Genomic DNA, 20,719 nt, shown 5'->3' with positions numbered 1-20,719 from the left:
TGAAAATCTGTCTTTTTTCTGTCTAATTATCAGAAGCTGGAAAAATGAGAAGACACGTGTGTGGAAAGATACAAAAAGACTGGAAACGCCGAATTTTGGGAAGTTTTCTAATCTTTTTGCATGATAGATAGTTTCTAAATGCATTTTAAATGTTTGGTAGACTGAGCCATTTACCAAATAGTCTTTATTTAAAGATAAGACCCTAAAAAATCAATATGTTTTTTGGTCATCTAGGCTGTTCGAAAATCTTTCTAAAAAGATTTATTTTGTTGGTACTTGGCTCGATTTAGGTAAATTTAAGTTGGTAATCATTTTACCAGTTTTACCTAACATCACATAAAGAAACCGAAGACTTGTGAGTTCTGCTCTTAACTTTTTGAGTGATAGTTATTAATAGGTTAGTTCTGGGTATATGCATTTTGTGTCTCAAATATAGTAGGGCTAGGATTAGTTTTACATGTTCTTATTTGATCAAGAGTCAAGACCCAAACTGATTATGCATGTGCCTTTGTAGATTAGCCCATGATAAAGGTACCTTTAATGTTTTATATATGCTTTTTAAGGTTTATTGGTAATAACATAACAAGTCAAATTGTCATTCAGAGACATATGTGATATATTTTGAGCAAGGAGAAAAGAGAATTAGGTTAATTGTCTAATTACTCAGATAAAGATGGAAAGAATATGGCTGTTTAAATTCATCTAGCTGGATCTCCTTAAAGCAAAAAAATGTGTGTGAACATGTTGATGGCATGACTTCTAGTTACATCTAGATGCACATTTGAAATATATCTCATGTTTGTACGTTAAATTTATGGGGAGATATTGTTGATGTGTGGCTAGATGCCATGCTCCTAGTGTGTTCTCACACTTTTTGCTTTAAGAAAACTCTGTCTCAAATTCAATAATGTTGGTTGTATTTGAAAATCCTATTTTGAATTCGAGATTTGACATAATCGAATCGAATTCAGATAATTCGAATATCTAATTGGTTGAATTCAGATATGACCTGATTCGATTCGATAAATATTCGAATTCGACCGAATATTTAATTCTTATATATAATATATAAAATATTTAAATGTTTTGTATAATCTCCATATATATAATAATTAAATTATATACTTAATATAAATAGAATATTTATTTTATATATTTGTTAATTACCCAAAAGAATTAATTGGTCGAATTCGAATCAAATTGAATTTAAATATTAATTTTCAATATCTGCCCATATTGAATTCCAATTTGAATATTGCCTAATTCAATGCATTTACACCCCTACTCTTTATGCAATGATCAAAATATTACAATATGGATATCAGGTGTATCATATCTAATACAAACATGATTAGGGGGTTTAAAACTTTGGGATGACAAACACATCTTTATAATGCTTATAAAATAAAAAATAAAGCACATGAATATGCACTGATAGGCCTGATACCCAAACTTCTAGGTGTATCAATATTTTGATCCTTATCGTTAGTTCACGTAGGTTCCTTGTAATAGGTGAACCAATGTGTCATGCAAGGGTGAGCCCTATTTAGAGCATATGGACAGCCAAATTTTTCTAACTTCCTCATTGACAGCCCATTGACCCATTGCACATGACTTCCAAATATAGAAATTAAGCGTATCGTAATTACATCTCGCAAAGGACAGAAATGAACGCATCTTATAAATCCTACAATCAAGACTGCATATGGATCGGATTTAATCTAATGTGAATTCAAATCCAAAATTTGGATATAGCAAAACATATGATGCATCGATTGCATTTATTTAAATTCTTTGAATATTTATTTAGTCAATAATTAGATTGAATAAGATTTGAGTAGGGCTGCAAAATATATCCAATTGTCTGAATTTGAATTTGAATTTGATTTGGCTCATTAAGGCTAATTTGAATATTCCCTATTCAATAATACAATTCAGTTTAATTTAAATATATGTGTTCATATATACTTACAATTCATTTTATTAAATTGTCATAGGTTCAAGCTTCATACAAGTACCTTTTAATTCATTTTATTCATAATGTTTAACATTAAAATCATATTAAGTTCATTTTATTAATAACATATAATATTTTGATCATTTTTGTTCTAACTTATTTATACTATTTAATATCTTATTGCAATCCAAATTCAATTTGAATCCACCATATTGAAATTCAAATATAAATGAATCAAATTTGGATATACTTATATTGAACCGGGTTATGGATTTTTGGGTATCATTGACAAGTCTAATCTGACACAATACAAGGAGGGGCTATATATGTCATAGGTGGGGGTTTTACAAAATAAAATAAAAAATCAAAATAAAAATTTGGGATTTTAAGTGTTCAGGCCACTCAGAATTGGAGAATTACATCCCAGGCCTAGTTTACATATAGCCCCCTTGTAAACAGCATCCCCTCTGTGTATTTGGCATCATTCCTCCCTCCAGATTCACCCCAACTGTACGGTGGGGTCATGAATTGTATAGGTGGAGGAAACCGTAAAAACCCCTAAAAATTTTTGAGGTGGGGTAAAGCCTAACTTTCACTTCAACATTTTATTAATAATTTAATAATAATGAATTATGTGACCAAGAAGAAAAACAAAATAATTACTTGTTAATAATTAATTATTAAATAAAAATAATTATTTTGTTTTTATTCTTAGTCAGATGCTAATAGGTGGGAATTTTAAGTGGGACCCACCTGTTATTTTCCTCTTGAAATTACTTAAGTTGAAAGAGCATGTTATTTTTCTCATTTTCTGTTTTATTAATAGTTTATTATTAAATAAAAATAATTATTTCTGTTTTTATTCTTGGTCACATTTGCATAGATAGGAATTTTATGCATGATCCATGTACAAATTTTCAATTAATTCATTTGAATTGGACAATGACACATTAGTTGGCCTTATTACTTTATTATTTACCTTAGATATGCGCGAGATTTATTCAAGTCTGATTTTTTTGGTAAATTGTTTAAACCTGCCCTTAAGTTTTTGGTTGTTGCTGAAACCTCCCTTACAGTTTGGTAATTGTAATACCTCCCCTGAACTTTTTGACATAGTTACAAGTAGATTCCCTTTGCTAGAATCTTATAAAAAGATGTATGAAAATGTCCAAAATATGAAAATATCCATGCAGTTACTTCTAGCAAAAACGTTTGTTTTCCAAATTTTCTCTTCATATAAATTACTACCCCAAATCCTTCCAATTTATTTTTTGAAATCGATTTATTTTCCAAATTTTCCCTTTATATCAATCACTCAAAGGTAAAGCTACAACTTTAAATTCTCTTTGTTTTTATTGTTCATAAAGTTTGTATTGTTTTTTTCTTTTTTAATTAAAAACCAATCTCAATAGTAACTGCATGGGTATAAGAAAGTTGGGGAGGTTTCAGCAATTCACGCATTTTTGTTGGTATTCAAGTGTGAAGTGGGGTTTTGTTTTCCTGCTCTGGTTTGCCTGATGTGTAAATGGTACTGGTAGCTCATCCTTTCCCTTCTTTAGTCTTTTTGTCTCTTCTCTTTACCCTCCATGGCAGGATCCGAGTATTTTAATTGATTCGGGAGCAATCAAATATAAATCTATGTTTTACATGTTGATCAGATATTACATCACATTCGGATCTCTCGAGTCTCGAATTCTTATTTGATTGAATTCATACAATATCTAATCTGAATCTGATCTGATTAGGGGTGGTCATGAGCTATTCGAGCTTGATTCATGAAAAGTTCAATTTGACTTGGTCTAAATTGAGCTTCAAGTTGAGCTTGAACCTAATATACACGTTTTCTAATTGACTTGAGCCCAATAAAGCTTGACTGATGAGGCTCATGAGCCTAATCAAGTTTTTGCATATATATGCATATATATATATATATATACATACATACACACATAATATAAAAAAGTATATAATCAAAATATTATATATATATATATATATAAAATAGCTAATTTTTCTAACTTAATTTTTTATATATATATTTTTTTAGTAAAATATTTAACTCATAGTCGAGCTCAAACTTACAAGCTTTTTACTTGAGCCGAATTCGAATTCATTTCTAGCTTGGATCGAGCTTAAGCTCATGCGTAAACTTGATAGTTTATTGGCGCGCCAAACTCGAATAATTAGATATTCAACTCCACTCGACTTGAATCCACCCCTAAATCCGATCCATTTGCAGATATGCTTATATATTTATTTTTTGGTATTTGATGATATGCACCACACTATTAAACTCCATACCGGTCCCTCCCAGCAAGGTGCCAACCGGTTGGGTGGTACGGTCTTCATAAATGGTATGGATCTCTGGTCAAATAGCACTGAATATAATAGATTGGGATCATTCTGTGTATGCTGTGAGGTGTACAAGAACAAGATCCAACTTCCAAGTAGATCGTTGTACGGGTCCGGATCTCGATTACCCGAGATCCAGATCCGGTAATCAGATTCATTGCTCATTTCCTAATTCCTACTTAATCCCGCCACATAGGAACAGTTGCTACTGCTACTTGCTACTTGCTACGAGAGGGACGGAATGTACTTCAGAGAAGAGTATCCATACATGCATCCATGGCGAAACACAGAAGAAGAAGAGACGACATGGCCTTCGTGCTCACAAGGCCACAGATCGTCTCTGAGCCTGGAGACGTCGGAGGGTGGAAGCATTTGCCTGGTCTGCTTCTGCAATCTCATCTCCAACCCTGCCTCACCCACCGTCCACGTATCCTACGCGCTCTCCCAGCTCTCTCTGGCCATCTCCCACCCTCCCTTCCTCCAAAGCCTCCGCTCCTTTCACGCACACCTCCTCATATCTCCCCTCGTTCAGGCGCTCTCCTCCTTTGACGACGAGCAGATCGCTCGTCAGGCCATTGATCTCGTTGATAACCTCTGCGATTCTGATGATCCCTCTGTTTTTGGCGATTTCATTGCTCGGATTACTGAACGTCTTTCTTCTGCTGCTTTGTCTTGGAGCCGTCGACAGGTCTACCCGGTAAGGTTATTCATTTCTTTTAGTAATTTCTGTTTTTCATTCTGGTCAGATATTGAGTTCTTTACTTCTCAGTTTTTTCTGGACAAATTCGAAGTATTTTGCTTCATCTCGTTTTGAATTCTCTATTAAATTGGAGAAAATTTTTGCGGGCGCATAGATCTGCGTTTTCGATCGCTGCTAGTTTTCTCTGATTCGTTTTTTTTTTTCCTTTTTGAACCTTGCCGCGAAATCTGCTGTGCCCGACCTCCGACTGTAGTAATAGTATGACGACTACTGGACGGTTCTGTTACATAGTAGTTAGATTCGATTCAAACTCGACCCTTATTCGTTCAAATTCGAACCCGACCTGACCCTACAAAATGGAATTGGATTACACCCGACCAACGCCATTCCATGAATACCCAATGATGCAAATGGATCGGATCATGATCCGATTCTATTTGTCGGGTTTGAATAACCTTCTATTGGATTTTCTGATCGGATTTGGATCACCCTAATCCAATCTGATCCATATACTAAAAAAACATGTATATATTAATATATTTATTTATAAATATATTTATATTAAGTATTTTTTGTAAATTGAAAAATTCCCGATTAATATTGTGTATTTTGGTCCTCGAACTTTAAAATGCGACAACTCAGTACCTGAACTTTCAAAACGTGTCAATCCAGTACCTACCGTTAAGCTGTTAATCAGTATTAAGTAACATTTGAAACAGCTTCCAATGCCCTTCGAGTATCATCTAATTTTCTTTGTTAACTATCCAAACGTTGACAAAAAATTAACTATCTTAAATCCTTGCCTCTTTTATTCATGAAAGTTGGGGTCCAAAATGCTCACTAAGACGTGACCCCAACTTTATTGAATAGAAGAGGCAAGAATTTAGGATTGTTAATTTTTTTTGTCAACGTTTGGATGGTTGATTGGTTGATGAAGAAAATTAGATGACACTTGAAGGGCATTTGTGTCTTTTTTAAATGTCGCTTAACGACTAATTAACAGTTGGTTAACGATAGGTACTAGATTGATACGTTTTGAAAGTTCAGGTACCGAATTGTCGCATTTTAAAGTTCAGGGACCAAAGTGGCATTAGGCCCAAAGTACAGGGTATGAATTGGGAAATTTCCCAATTCCCGATTTGTACCCTATACTTTGGCTCGAGTGACAATTTGGTCCCCAAACTTTAAAATACAACAATCCAGTACCCGAACTTTCAAATGTGACAATCCAATACCTACTGATGAGGGCGGATTTGGCCCTCCAGTGAAATTGTGACACCTGGCACCTCATGCAAACCTAGTGTAGCCTCTTGACAATTGGGCAGCCCGGGAAGCTCGGGCAGCTCGGTAGAGCTTGCCACAGCTTGCCACTTACAGACAGCTCGGCATGGCTCGCCACAGGCAGCTCGGCAGAGCTCGCCACAAGCAGCTCGACATAGCTCGGGGAACTCGGTATAGCTACGGGCAGCTCGGCATAGGCAGCTCGCCACAGGCAGCTGGCCACTCCGTAGGCAACTTGCCGTCTTACGAAGAGCTCGCCACTTAGGGGCAGCTCGGCACTTATAGGTAGCTCGGCATAGGTAGCTCGGCACTTAGGGGCAGCTCGACGTATCGCAGGAAGATCTCCTACCTGACAGATCCAGAGACCTGTGCCCACGTCTCTCGCTAGGTGGCACCGTGCCTGCTAGTCCTGAGAGCTGTCCCTTGACTGGCAGAGCCGTACTCTGCAGCAACCGCCTGCACCCGCCACCTCAGCTCTGGCAGTAACGGCTGCGGCAGAGAGACAGAGGCGGTTACGCCTGACTTGACAGAGGCCGTTACGCTTGATTTGACAGGACACCACTATATAAGGACTCCGACCCCCAAAGACAAGAGGGAGAGAATGAAAAAATGTAGGTAATCCCTGTTCTCTAGCTCTCTCATTTCTCTCCAAGCTCCCTACAATCGGAATGCTAACTTAGGCATCGAAGAGTCCCCGCCGGGAAAATACCCCCGGGTCCTATGATTCAGTTCTCACAGGTTCCTCAGCTCCCGCCGCCTACAAAGAGGAGGAAAGATGGAGTTCTCACAGGTCCCTCAGCTCTCGCCACCTACAAAGGAGAGGAGATCACCTCATGCAGAGGGCAGTCGGGTTGCGCTACACCAGGGAGCTCCACCATCCCCTGAGTTACAGGCCACCTAGGAGCAGGTCAAATGACGAGTCCACCCAGGTAGCTCACTACCAGGGAGCTCATCACCAGGTAGCTCACCGCCAGGGAGCTCGTCACCAGGTAGCTCACCACCAGGGAGCTCGTCATCAAGTAGCTCATCACCAGGTAGTTCACCACTAGGGAGCTCGTCATCAAGTAGCTCACCAACAGGGAGCTCATCACTAGGTAGCTCACCACTAGGGAGCTCGTCACCAGGTAGCTCATCACCAGGGAGCTCGTCACCAGGCATCTCACCGCCAGGGAGTTCGTCATCAAGTAGCTCACCACCAGGGAGCTCGTCATCAAGTAGCTCACCACTAGGGAGCTCATCACCAGGTACCTCACCACCAGGGAGCTCGTCATCAAGTAGCTCACCACCTGGGAGCTCTTCACCAGGGAGCTCGTCATCAAGTAGCCCACCACCTGGGAGCTCTTCACTAGGTAGCTCACCACCAGGGAGCTCGTCACTAGGTAGCTCACCGCCGGGGAGCTCGTCACCAGGTAGCTCATCACCAGGGAGCTCGTCACCAAGTAGTTCACCACCAGGGAGCTCGTCACCAAGTAGCTCACCACCAGGGAGCTCCACCATCCTCTCTTGGGAGCAGGTCAAATGGCGAGGCACTTAGCCAAAAAAAAAAAATTGATACATCACAAAAAATTGGTACGTGACCAGAAACAATTACATCACTTACCATTAACTAGTTTGTTAATCAGTCGTTAAGTGACATTAGAAAGTCAAAAATTCCCTTCGGATGCCATCTTATTATCTTTATCAACCATCCAAACGTTGGCCAAAAACTGAACAGTCTCAAAACCTAGCCTCTTCTATTCAAAAAAATGTTGGTGATTGTTAGATGAATCTAGAATTTGGGACTGCTCATTTTATTGTCAATGTTTGGATGGTTGATAAAGAGAATTAGATGGCATTCTTAGGGCATTTTTGACTTTTCAAATGTCACTTAACAGCTGATTAACAAACTGGTTAACGAAAGGTAATGGATTGTCATTTTGAAAGTTTGGGTACTAAATTGTCGCATTTTAAAGTTCGGGGACCAAATTGCCACTCGAGCCAAAGTACAAGGTATTGATAAAAAATTTTCCCTTCATAAAAAGACACACACACACACACACATGCATATACATACATATACATATATATATATATATATATATATATATATATATATCACCAGAAGAACTTTGATCAATCACAACTAGGGCTGCAAGTCGGGCCGGGTTAGGTCGGGTTGAGGCCAACCCTAACCCTAACCCAACCCGACCTTCAACCTGACCAACTCATAAATTCCTTCAACCCTAAACCAACCCAACTCAACCCGAAGCCAATTTTGGGTTGGGTTGGGCCCAACCCAACCTTCTTCCCTTCCCTTAAAACATTATAAATTTCTCGATTTTAGATCTTAACTCAACTTTCACTTCATATATTAATCCTATGTTTCATTAGTATTTGTTTGTTGGTGTTTTTTTTTTTTTGGTACACAATTCAGAAAAACAAGTGTTAGAAATAACTATAGTTTATTATGAGTTATGGCTTATGATAGATCTTTCTTGGGTAGCAAACAACATAGAGGAGATGAAGAATAAAATTTTCAAATAAAATAAAATAATATTATTAAGGTTTTAGTGTTTCTGATTAGGATTAAGTGAAGTGATTATCTTAAAAGAAATACATTATACTATGTGGTGGGGGCTATACAAATATCATGCATCTAAACAAATCAATGTATTTTATATATTACATATATTTATATATAACATGTACTATAGAGTCGGGTTCGGATTGGGTTGGATTGGCTAAGGGGTCAACCCTAACCCTACCTGAAGTAAAGTCGGGTTCATGAATTTCAACCCTAACCCTAATCCGAACATCAACCCAACCCAACCCAATTTTTTTGGATTGAGTTTGGGCCAAACCGGCCCAAATTGCAGCCTTCATCACAACCCCCATTGGGACTCTCGCAAATTAGTGTCTTGCAACATAGACGGAGATCTAAGAATAAGATTGATCTATGATGAGAGTATGAGATCCTGCATGATATGATATGATGATCAGTTATTACTTATTACTGTTGATTTAAGTTATGAATACGGTAATCAGGTTCGGATCACCTAGAAAGTTAGGTTCAGTATATAGCTTTAAGGTTGTAACTGTCCTCCTGACCCTTTAATGCCATTGAAACTAGGGGTGCAACTTGCGCGGGCGGACTTGATCCGAGATTGATCCAGCCCAAAATTATATATATATATATATATATATATATAACGATTCAACAGGGTTTCACATCCCACCCGGGCAAGCTACCCTTCATTTTTTGCTTGTGTGTGGAGATCGGCTTCAGTCAGTGCAAGACCCGTTCGAACACTGCTCGAACAGCCTTTACAGCCTTGCATCGAGAACATATCCATACTTCTATGCTTTATTTCATGGGGAGATATTCCGTGCAAGATTATGATGGTTGTTTGAATGGGCTTTGCACTGACTGAATCCCATTTCGTGAGTGTGTATATATACATATAATGTATAATCGCATATATATTTTCAATAAATGTAAGTACCAAGAGTTGAACCAATTGACCCAGCGGTCAAACCATTTGACCCATAAAATGATAAACATTCGGGTTTTGTGTCCAGTCCAATTCTTAAAACACTGAATTAACGGCCTAACGGGACTAGCTGTTATCTGGACAGAATTTCATACGAGGACCATCTACCATCCTCTTACCTAGTAACCTTTATACGAAACCGAACGCACTGGATTGGAAGTACGACAAATTGAAGATGTGAATCATGTGGTAATTTTTGACTGGCCGACCAACAACCCGCTTATTTTTCCGGTTTTAGAGGACAAAAGAAAGCTCAAATCCATGTTTTTATGTTTAAAGAAAAATCCTCGTCGGTCATGATTTTCCACACAAAGTTGATCAACAATGATTAATGTGCTCTCTTTCTTGTTCTGATGCAGCTACATTGCTTAGGAGTCCTTTTGAATCGTCAGACTGATAATACCTCCTGCCACATCAAAGACAAAGGAGCCCTCATCGCCAATCTAGTCACAGGTCTTCAACTGCCAAGGTGATAAAATACGCAAACTGTGAAAACAAAATTATCATCCTTTCGTCATTTTGTCTGTCGTCGATTTATTCTCTCCTGAATACAGTGAAGAGATACGCGGGGAAATCTTCTTTGTGCTTTACAAACTAGCCATACTCCAAGATGTGAGTGGTTATGGTGATGAAACTGATAATCTGTTGGCCTCCTGCCCAAAGCTCTTGTACATATCATTGGAGGCCCTCATGAAGACTCAAAGTGACGAAGTCCGCTTGAATTGTGTAGGTATGTTACTGCACTTAAATGGGTTGCAACTGTATAGGCATCTGTTCCATCAGCTAGCATTGTAGCACTACTACAATGTAGAGTCAAACTCGCCAATTGATTCAGTTCAGCAGATGCCAAGTTTTGTGTTCATAATAGCCAAAGGCTTGTGAGTTTGAACGATTGGTTGGCAAGGCAACCTACACAAAACAAACATCATATGCACTATCAGCACCAAAATACCATGGGTCTTATATGGGGTCAAATTGAAATGCTTATCTGAAACAACCTGCTGTCAAATGGACCCGAGAAATAAAGCTGTAATATCAAATTATAGTATGGCTAATGGATTAACCTGTGTGATACAATGTCATAACAGAACAAAGTAGTCAATATGCAGCTTATTTGGACACATCAGTGTTCTACATAAGACATTTCTAGGGAGAAGTCATACTGTATAATCTTGACCATCAAATTCATCAATATCCCTCAAGATGAATAAATAACAGAAACTAGGGGTGGATTTGAGCCGAGCTGAATAGTATGAAGCTCGAGCTCGAGAGCCTCATGAGCCGAGCTCTATTAGGCTCGAGCTCGGCTTGTTTCTTAATCGAGCCTGTAAATTGGGCTCGAAGCTCGGTTGAAACTGAGCTGAGCTTGAGTAGCTCATGAAGAGCTCGGCTCATGGTCACCCCTAACAGCAACCACTGCCTGAATATTGAACTGCAGCTATGGGTATGATGCAGGAGCTGAAGAGTCAAAATTGGAAATTTATATTATTTTATATATCTGTATTTTTGGACAGTAGGGGTATTTTTGTCATTTTTTCAATTTTCTGTGGGGTCCAATAATAGGGCTTGATTGTCTAGTTATGGTTTCTTTATGTTTAAAATTTCAGAGTCATTGCATAAGTAGGATTAGAGTTATTGAGTCTTCTTCAAACTGAAATAGGATATGACAGCTTAATTGAGTCCTACTAGGATTATTGAGTTTAACAGTTTAACTCCTAAGACTATTATGAGTCTAATAGTTTGATTCCTAGGATTATTATGAGTTTAGAGTCTATAAATATGTATGGACGTTTTACACAAAGGCAATGAAGTTTATTAAGTTTTCTTCAGCTTATGCTAACCATGGTGAATGATTCCCATGCCCTGGAGTGATTCTAGGCACCCTATGAGTGATTCTAGGTATTTTCTCTCTTCTTTCTCTCCCAATTTTCTCTCCTATTCCTTCAAAAAAGCCATTACAGCCATCACAGCCATAAAACTCTGATCAAGAAGACCATTCAACATTCTCTAAGGACTAGAACTGAGTTGGTCCTACATCAGGGTGCCACTAATAATTTTGATTGTCAGCACAGCACAAAATGCTGCATTCTGCTGATAATATTAGCTCAACTAACATCTTAGATGTTTACCTATCCAGCGTTGCTGACAGTACTAGCTCAAAGAGGGTATTTCGAGCATTCATTTGTGGAAGACCTAATAAGCAACCGCCATACAGAAGCAAATATCTCCAAGCAAGGTGCAGAAGTCAGAATAGATATGCCTCCTCTAATCATCTTGTTTGCTGAGGCCATCAAAGCCCCTCTTCTCTCTTCTGATCCACAAGTCCAGATTGGCACAGTAGACTTGATATTTCACTGCATGTCATGGGATTCTGATTCTTCCAAACATATCCAAGCCCTGGTTGAAGAAAGTATTGCTGACTATGTGTTTGAAATACTTAGATTGTCAGGTAAGATAGCCTTTCTCTAATAGTAACAAAATCAAAGCACTTACTAGAGTGGATTATAAGTTTGATTTCCATTTTGATGTATATATTACTCTGGTTGATGATTCACCATTTGATAGGTCAATTCTTGTTTCTAACTGAACTAATCAGATTATCATATTCATTCAATCTATGCTCTCTTTTTCATGCAATGGTCACCATCACCTTTTTGTGAATCGGAAATAATAATTAGCAAATGACAGTAATGGTCATCCAATTGGATTAAGTTTAGTGTAAATCTTGGAATGGCAATGGCCCAATATATGTGTGTACCATATATGCCAGTATCTACCTCAGATTTCTTTATGTTTTAGCAGAACTTGGAACGTTATATCCATTCTTTTGACTGCAAACTGTTATGGTCACAGACTCCTGAATATGAATTGTGTAAATGGGCAGGGTATAAAGATCCTGTCGTCATTTCCTGCCTAAGAGTTTTAGGTCTATTATCTACAGCTGAGAAAGCCTTCAAACAAAGGCTTGCAGTTGGCTTTCCAACTCTAGTTCCCATTCTGCGTTATGTAGCTGAAGTACCTTTTCATCCAGTTCAATCCCAACTACTGAAGCTTATTTGGAGCTGCATCTTTGACTGTCCTGGAATAGTATCAAGGTCACAACTAGAGGAGCTGGTTCTGGTCTTAACAGGGATGTTCAAAAGACATACCAGTGGGGAGATGGGCATGCTTCCTGAAGTTTTCACCATGGCCTGCTCAATATTTGTAGCTCTCCTGAAATCGCCATCATCTCATAGCATTCCAACTCTAAGAACATCACTGCAAGAAGCAATGACCAATGCAATTCTATCTTGTCTCTGTGTCCCCCCTAGACACCCCAATGAACTTATTGTATACTCCCTCTATCTTCTGAAAGAAATATATGCATACAGTCATGAAGATAACTTGGTAATAGACATGAACAATATGGAGTTGGGTAACAATGTTATAGAACTATGTAAAGCCCATATTTTACCTTGGCTTGTAAAGGTTGTTGATGGAGTAGAAGAGGAAATCATTCTGGGAGTACTGGAAACTTTTCACTTGATACTGCTTCAGGAATCTGATGTCCATTGTAAGAAGTTTGCAGAGAGTCTAGCATCCTCATCTTGGTTCAGCTTATCCTTCGGATGCTTAGGTTTATTTCCAACAGAGAATATGAAATGGAGAGTGTATCTGATGCTCAGTTCAATCATAGATAGGGTTTTGGGACATGAGTGTGGACAACCCATCAGAGACGCTGCCTCATATATGCCATCAGATCCTCTGGATTTGCTGTTTCTGCTTGGGCAAAAAAGCTCCCATGATTTGAATTTGATATCTTGTCAATCTGCAGTGCTATCTATACTATATGCCAGTTCTTTATATGATGAAAGGTATTGAACCTTGAAAACCTTCTCTTGCTCCACTTGCTTTGTAGTTTTCTACATCCATAACTCTTTAAAGAAGTACTTTTATTATCTTTTCCCCCCAGACTTGCAGATGATAAGCAGGTTTTGGCTTCATTAGAACAATATGTTCTTCTCAACAGCAGCAATTTCCTGGATGGAATTATTGATTCTGTGACAATGATGCAACTGGTGCACCTATACAGCCTATTCAGGGGTATTGCCAAGATTAGCTACCAAATCCCTTATAGTCCAGAAGCTGAGAAACTTCTCTTGCATCTAGTAGTTGAAAAAGAGTGCAATATCCTTTGTTGGAGAATTCATCCAAGAGGGCTGAAATGGCTTTTTCAACAAGAAGGTATCATAGGGCATTTGTCACATGAGATCCTGAGCTTTTGCAGATCCAATGGCACAAAAGGGACCAACATTATCAACCATGGGACTAAAATTCAGATGATAGAAGTAGAAGACATTGCAAAGCTAGTACAAGCAGATGATAACCATGGAGCCATACTTTTGGTATCTCTACTGAAACATCTCCAGGAGGAAGGTGAGGAGGATGACATCACTTCTGTGGTGAATTTCATTGTAAAAATTATCAATATTTTTCCAGCCTCTTCAGATCAATTATGCTTGCATGGCATTGGCAATGCAATCCACAGTTTGTATTGTTATTCGACCTATTGTTCTTTACCATGTAACTTCATTACCTGCTCAATTCTGGTTTTCAACATTCTATGTTCAGTGCAGCCTAAAACGCTATTTGATGACGAAGTTTGGTTCCCTGTGGCTATTAAGGTAACTTATTTGCACTTATTTCAGCCCAGTTTGGCAGTAGCTTCAAGAAACTAATCGGACCAACCATCTTGTGTTGTAGTTGCTGGAATTTTTGATTCCTACAATAATTGCAGATACATGCAACCATGAAGGGCTCCTAGTACTGGGGATTTTTTCTTTAATCTTGCACCATCACTCCACCAACGGAGTACTCCCAGATGCTTCGAAAGCCATACTCCTTAATACTTCCTTGGCCTCTAAAATTAACAATGCAATCTGTGCAGCCTGTTCGAAAGGGTATGCTTTAGTTGAACATGATGCCGAAACTGTCACAGGAGAAACTCTAATATTTGTCCTTTTACTGAACTTTTTCTCTTTGAGAAGGTCAGTGCTTCACATTTGAAACACCAAATGCATTGCCCATCCTTTTAAGAACTAATACTTCTTTCCTTCAGTTTGCATGCTCTTCTACCAGAGAACCTGGACTGGCTAAGTTTTCTTCAGTCATCACCCAATGGGATCCAGCCGCTATCCTTTATCTGCATTTGCTGTCATGACTTATGCAGGCTGATGCATTTTGGTTCTCCTCCAGTCAAGCTGGTTGCTTCACATTGTTTGTTGGAAATGATGACCACAATTACTGACCAGAGACATAACAAACATGATGAGTTAAAATGTTCTATGGGGTACTTAAAATCTGTGATGTCTGTATTGGAAGGCCTGGTTTTCAACTCTGATACTAGAGTTGCCATGAACAGTGCACTCTGTTTATCCATGATCTTGGGTTGGGAGAAGCTGGGCATGCAGGAGGCAAGTGTGGTTAGAGATGGCAAGTGGTGCAGGCTGGTTGTCGAGGAGCTTGTATTGTCATTGACAGCTCCAGGTTTGGCATCAACGTCCTTCAGAAACTATCATAAACCTGCATCTAAAATAGCAATTGCGCTGCTAAGATTGGACCAGGTGCCCAAGTGGATGCCATCTGTCTTTGATCATTCCTGCATATCTGGTATAATTAAGAACCTTTCAGCTAGCAATGTAAGTGCAGAGATGGCAAGGTTATTTCGGGAACTACTGATCCATGACTACCTGAATGCAGAGCAGATTTTGGGTCTCAATGGTGTCTTCCAGGTGAGGAATCTTCAGTCTATTTCATGACATTTAGTTTCTTATACTTCAATACATGGCCACCAGCTTTCAAGGATCTTTAGCAGGCAAATGAAACCAAAAAGCTTTCACTTATTCATTTTCACAAGTGCTATGATTTTATTCTTTCCATTTTGGAATCTTTGTAGTGTTCTGTCCTCAGTTTCTATTTTCTTCATTAATTGTAATTACAACGCAATCCAGCTGTGAATCCCTTTGTATAGGCTTCAGAATCCTGTCAGAATATCTAACACCTGACAACATGGAAGAGAGATTTATAATGACTGACCCCAATGTAATCCAAATTCATCTTCTTGCAAAATTGCAGGCATGTAGGAAACATGTGTATAAAGACAACTATCAAAAGTGCAACACAGAAGAGCATCTTGAGAAGGTTGTTGCTATTCCAGATGACTTAAGCAAGATAAGTGAGTTCCTCCTCCACCTCATATCATCTGACTGCACTGAACATGTGGCTTCCGGGGGAGTCCAAACCAGTGATAAGAAGTTGCTGGAAGAAATAGAAATGTTTTTCCAGGAATCCTCCGCAAGAGAATGATGGCAAAGAAAATGTAATCAGGTTGCTTTGCATCCTGGCTCAGGTTTCTTCCATATGCAATCTGGGGTTATTAGGAAACATGAGATTTCTTAAAGCACTCAAGTAAGTTGGTATTTAGTTGAAATGTCAGCTAAACCCAATAGTTCTTTACCAAATATCATTGTTACTTGGTGCTAGTTTTGCCAGGAAACGTTGTTTTGAATTCTCACATAGAACATATTACCATGATTCTGTTACTTTATATGCATCCAACAAAGTTACTCGAGATTCTTTCTATTTTCTAGTTTATATTTTTGTAAAAATGTCTATCTTCATCATGCTTAACAAGGCAAGCGGCAGGACCTTTTTTTTTGAAGGTAAAGTATTGTATTGCAAAAGAAACACATGTACAATGAGAACCTGTACATTGGGAAGATTGTCAGGAAACATTCTTTTGAATTCTCACATAGAATATGTTACCATGATTCTGTTACTCGATATGCATCCAACAAAGTTACTTGAGATTCTTTCTATTTTCTAGTTTATGTTTTTGTTAAAATGTCTATCTTCATCATGCTTAACAAGGCAAGCGGCAGGACCTTTTTTTTTTTAAGTATTGTATTGCAAAAGAAACCCATGTACAATGAGAACTTGTACATTGGGAAGATTGTCAAAAATCCGGCTGTTCCTTTCCTTCCACAAGGCCCATAGGATAGCAGCTAGAAAAATCCTCCAAAGCAGCTTGCCTCTTAATTAAATCCCTCGAGGGTCCACTCCTGAAGAAGTTGGAGGACTGAAGCAGGTGGTTAAGAAGAAACACCAAAACAGGATAGAGCCATTTCCCAAAGCTTCTAAGAGAAGTTGCAGTGCATAAAAATGTGATTAGAGGATTCGGGAACCTCATTGCAGAAAGGACAGCAGAAACTAGGAAGCTGCACCCCCTTTCTGAGCACAGCCAATCTGCAGTTAGGCACTTATCAAGTGCTGCAGTCTAAACCAGGAAGACAACTTTTGAAGATGCATGGGATTTCCAGATTATAACCCAAGGGAAGCTTCCATCCTCACCGGCCACAGCCACAAGTAGAAGGACTGAGAGGAGAAAGTGTCAGAGGCCTCCCAAGACCAAATTCTTTCATCATCTGACTGTGGGTTGGGCTTGAAACCATGAATATGACTTAGAAGATCTGTAAGTGGATCAATTTCCCAGTCATTAAGATTTCTTCTAAAAGTAGGGCCCCAAATAATCTCATCATTCATCAATTCAAAGCAATCTTCAACCACACCATCTTTATCCTGTGCAATATCAAAGAGAGTGGGGAACCTTTCATTTAAAGCAATGTCTCCACACCATTTGTCAAGCCAGAACTTTTAGTAATTACCCTCGCCAACCTTGCATTTAATCCCCTTCAAGAAGTCAGGAAGGATAGAAACAGCATTACTCCACAAGGCACATCCCCTTGGAAGAAGGTCAGGACCCGAGCCCCACCCCAGATTTGTGAGCCCATACTTATCTGCAATGATTCTTCTCCAGAGGGCTGTTCCTCTCTTTGCTGAATCTCCAACACCATTTACCAAGAAGAGCCTTGTTAACAGCTTTAATATTTCTGATACCTAAACCACCAGTTCTCCTTGATTTGCACACATATTTCCAGCTCATAAGAAGAGCCTGATTTTCTTCTCTAAAGCTTAGCAACGCTTGCAAGAATCTGAAATAATGACAGATAATAGATTGGGAGTGAAGACAAGACACTCTTAATTAGAGTGAGCTTACCTTCTTTTGATAAGCAACAGGATCTGTTTTAGTTCCTAGGATACAAGAATTTCTTCCACTGTGTTTCAACACAGAAACAATTAGATCTTTGTAACTCCAGATTTTCTTTTGTCTATCTTTTGGTTCAAGAGAGGAGTACATCTCTTCACAGCTTCTAAGGAAATGCCCTTTTCCAAAAGCTGTAAGAACCAGAGGATCGGTGTCCATTTCTACAGCCTCCTGCAGTAACCCTATCTTTCTCCATACTTTTAAAGCTATGGTCCCATCAAAGCCAATTGCTTCAGCATCAAAGAAGACTCCAATAGTTACTATATCAGGTTTCACACATCGAGTTTGAATTTCATGTAATAACATATTCAGGTGTCTCAAATCCTTCATTTTCAAATAAGCCAGTGCTATGATGTTTGCAACTGTCACATTCCATGAAGACTTTTCTGCTGCCATTTCTTGGATGATGTGATTCATGCCTTTCCGGCTTAAAAGACAAGCCTGAGATAGAAGCCGAATACACCAAACAAGATCACTCACCCCCATTCTTGAGGCAAAGTCAAGTCCTAAGTCCTCCAACCGTGAGTACATGTAATTCTTGATATAAACTTTAGCCAGTTTCCTAACTAAATCCCCCTTTAAAGGGATCTTTGAGTAAAGAACCCTTCGATAAGTCTTCTCCATCTTCTGAAGAATCCCCAGGTTTGCATAACCTTCTAGCATTGCAACTAAAGTAGAAGCTTGCAAACCCATACGCTTTGAAAGGAGAGTCTTATACACTCTTTCCATTCTTTTTAGCAACCCACCTCTGGCAAACTCTGCAATCAATAAATTATAAGTAATATGATCAGGAAAACAGCCCTCTGACTCCATTTTCTTCACGCACTTACTCATCTCATCATACATTCTGTAAGTACCATAAGCTTGAATAAGCCCATTGTAAGTTTTAATTTCTGGCTTCAAATTGATCCCTGCCATCTCCTTAAAATAACATAACGCATCTTCAAACTCTCCCTTTTGAGCAAACCCATGAATCATGCAATTGTAGATACCCAAAGTCGGGATAAAACCGCTGCTCTTCATATCTTGAAGCAATATTGTTGCTTCATCCATCAGACCAGCTCCAGTTAACAAGTATATAATCTTCTCATAATTAAGCACATTAATTCTGAACTTCTGAATGTTCTTCCACACATTGAATACCTATCAATTCAATTTCAAGATCAATGAAGAATTTGTACTTGGGGAAAGATCCAAAAGCCAAGTATTAAACAAGAAACAAGAGCAAAACAAGTACCTGGAGAACCTCTCTGAAACGAGAGGTTTCTTTGAGGAACCTCACTACCGCCCAGAACTGGTCTGTAGTCCAATCTCCTTCATTTTTGAGGATTTGAAGAAGGTTTGAGTCATTTCTGCGGACCTTTCCGAGCAGGTCCTTGAGTTTCTGGTTTTCATGGAAGGTCTCTACCAGGAGGGTTGTGTGCTTTGTTGAGTTCGTCTGTGGGCTTGCCTGGTGATAATGGGATTTTAAGTTCAGAACTGAAGAAGATATAGATGAGGAAGAAGGAAAATAAACTGGGGATTTGAAATATTTGATATTTAGGGTTTTGGAGAGGGTGTTTGGTCTCCATTTCAAGCCAGTTGTGAGGAAATCAACAGAAAGAAGGGTGACACTCATGACGTTACGCAAGCCGGTTACAGTCTCTATAATGCCAATTTCTACTCTAGCTAGCTCTCAAATAGTTTGCCAATTTTTAGTTTTCTCAACGAAATCAGATTTTGGTCCTTTATTTGTAGGCGGCATATCAGAGCGCGCAATGATTACTTAGCGAGGGTTTCGCATGGGCTCTCGTTCGACATGGAATGGGCTACTCACAGACCGCACCGCTCCATACGCCATAGCCGAACCCCGTGTATAATATTTTTAGGCATGTTTGGAAGTGATTATGTTAAAAATAAATGTTTAAAAACAAGTATTTATTGCACTTATTTGTATTTGACATACAATTTTTTCAATTTAAATTACCTTTATAATTTATTTAATTGATTAAGTATATCTTTACTATTTAAAACTTAATTAATATTATCTTTGCTATTTCTGACAACTACCTAAAACTTCTCCTACCATTAACATTTCGTTTAAACCGTACATATATAACATTATATGATCGTTATATTTTTCAAAAATCCTTAATATATCCTTGGTCGAAAATCCAGCACTTCAAATCCGCACAACCGCTCTTCTTGATGACCCAGCCCAGTTTCGGACCTCATCACCGACTGCTGTGTTCGAAGTTCGAACTGTAAGCACCTAACTGCGTAGTTAGGGCCTTCACGTGCAATGGATGCGTCTGAACCTAGTCGGAGTTACATGAAACGAGATATCGAGGATAACTCAGATATGAAGGGTGAAAGGATTGTAGACGAGGAAGACTGAGATGGCAGTGACAAGCGGAAGCACCGTTCTAGCAAGTCAAGAAAGCATAGCAATGCAGAAGAAACTGAAGAATGAAATAGCAGTGGCAAATGGAAGAGTTTAGGGAACAGAAATGAAAGTCAAAAAGGTCAAGTGACTCAAACAGGGCGGGTAGCGAGGATGAAGACGAATATGATACAAGAAAAAAGTAGATGAAGGAAAATCAAGTAAAAAGAATTCAAACAATGGGTATCAAGATAGAGAATCAGAAAGCAGTCAAAAGGGGAGAGATGCTTCAGGGAGCGAAGGGCATGGTCCAATTGAAGAAGGCGAGTGGATCTCCTCAAGGAAAATAAGTTCAAAACCTTCGGCTTATGAAAGTTCCCAGAGCAAAAGCAGA

At 38.8% G+C, this 20,719-nt stretch overlaps 2 protein-coding genes and 1 long non-coding RNA gene across 6 annotated transcripts; 1 reads left to right on the top strand and 2 right to left on the bottom strand.

Annotated features, from left to right (window-relative positions):
* Positions 1–2,262: 2,262 nt before the first annotated feature.
* PRD1 (putative recombination initiation defect 1) lies at positions 2,263–16,637 on the top strand. Of its 4 annotated transcripts, XM_010280146.3 has the most exons (10): positions 2,263–5,006; positions 10,180–10,289; positions 10,375–10,550; positions 11,958–12,269; positions 12,705–13,674; positions 13,773–14,236; positions 14,432–14,484; positions 14,564–14,847; positions 14,919–15,591; positions 15,935–16,637. In XM_010280146.3, the coding sequence occupies exons 1-10, from the start codon at positions 4,551–4,553 to the stop codon at positions 16,163–16,165; spliced, it is 3,729 nt and encodes a 1,242-aa protein (XP_010278448.1). In that variant the 5' UTR covers positions 2,263–4,550; the 3' UTR covers positions 16,166–16,637. The 4 variants fall into 4 exon arrangements, with proteins under 4 accessions (XP_010278448.1, XP_019055869.1, XP_088750117.1 ...); XM_019200324.2 differs by having other exon boundaries at positions 13,773–14,484; XM_088893991.1 differs by lacking the exon at positions 2,263–5,006 and adding an exon at positions 7,673–7,859 and having other exon boundaries at positions 13,773–14,484.
* LOC148790055 (uncharacterized) lies at positions 10,544–13,414 on the bottom strand. The gene is made up of 3 exons (XR_016079843.1): positions 13,275–13,414; positions 12,970–13,168; positions 10,544–10,729 (listed from the first exon to the last, which is right to left on the bottom strand). It is a non-coding gene; the product is annotated as an uncharacterized LOC148790055 (long non-coding RNA).
* Positions 16,525–19,847, bottom strand: LOC104612641 (Pentatricopeptide repeat (PPR) superfamily protein). The gene is made up of 2 exons (XM_010280145.3): positions 19,201–19,847; positions 16,525–19,106 (listed from the first exon to the last, which is right to left on the bottom strand). The coding sequence occupies exons 1-2, from the start codon at positions 19,579–19,581 to the stop codon at positions 17,901–17,903; spliced, it is 1,587 nt and encodes a 528-aa protein (XP_010278447.1). The 5' UTR covers positions 19,582–19,847; the 3' UTR covers positions 16,525–17,900.
* Positions 19,848–20,719: the final 872 nt, after the last annotated feature.

This window comes from Nelumbo nucifera, chromosome 8 (genome assembly GCF_055504915.1).
Source record: "Nelumbo nucifera cultivar China Antique chromosome 8, China Antique-T2T, whole genome shotgun sequence".
NCBI lineage: Eukaryota > Viridiplantae > Streptophyta > Magnoliopsida > Proteales > Nelumbonaceae > Nelumbo > Nelumbo nucifera.
Note: the sequence above shows the minus strand (reverse complement) of the source record. Positions and strands in the feature narration are given on the sequence as shown.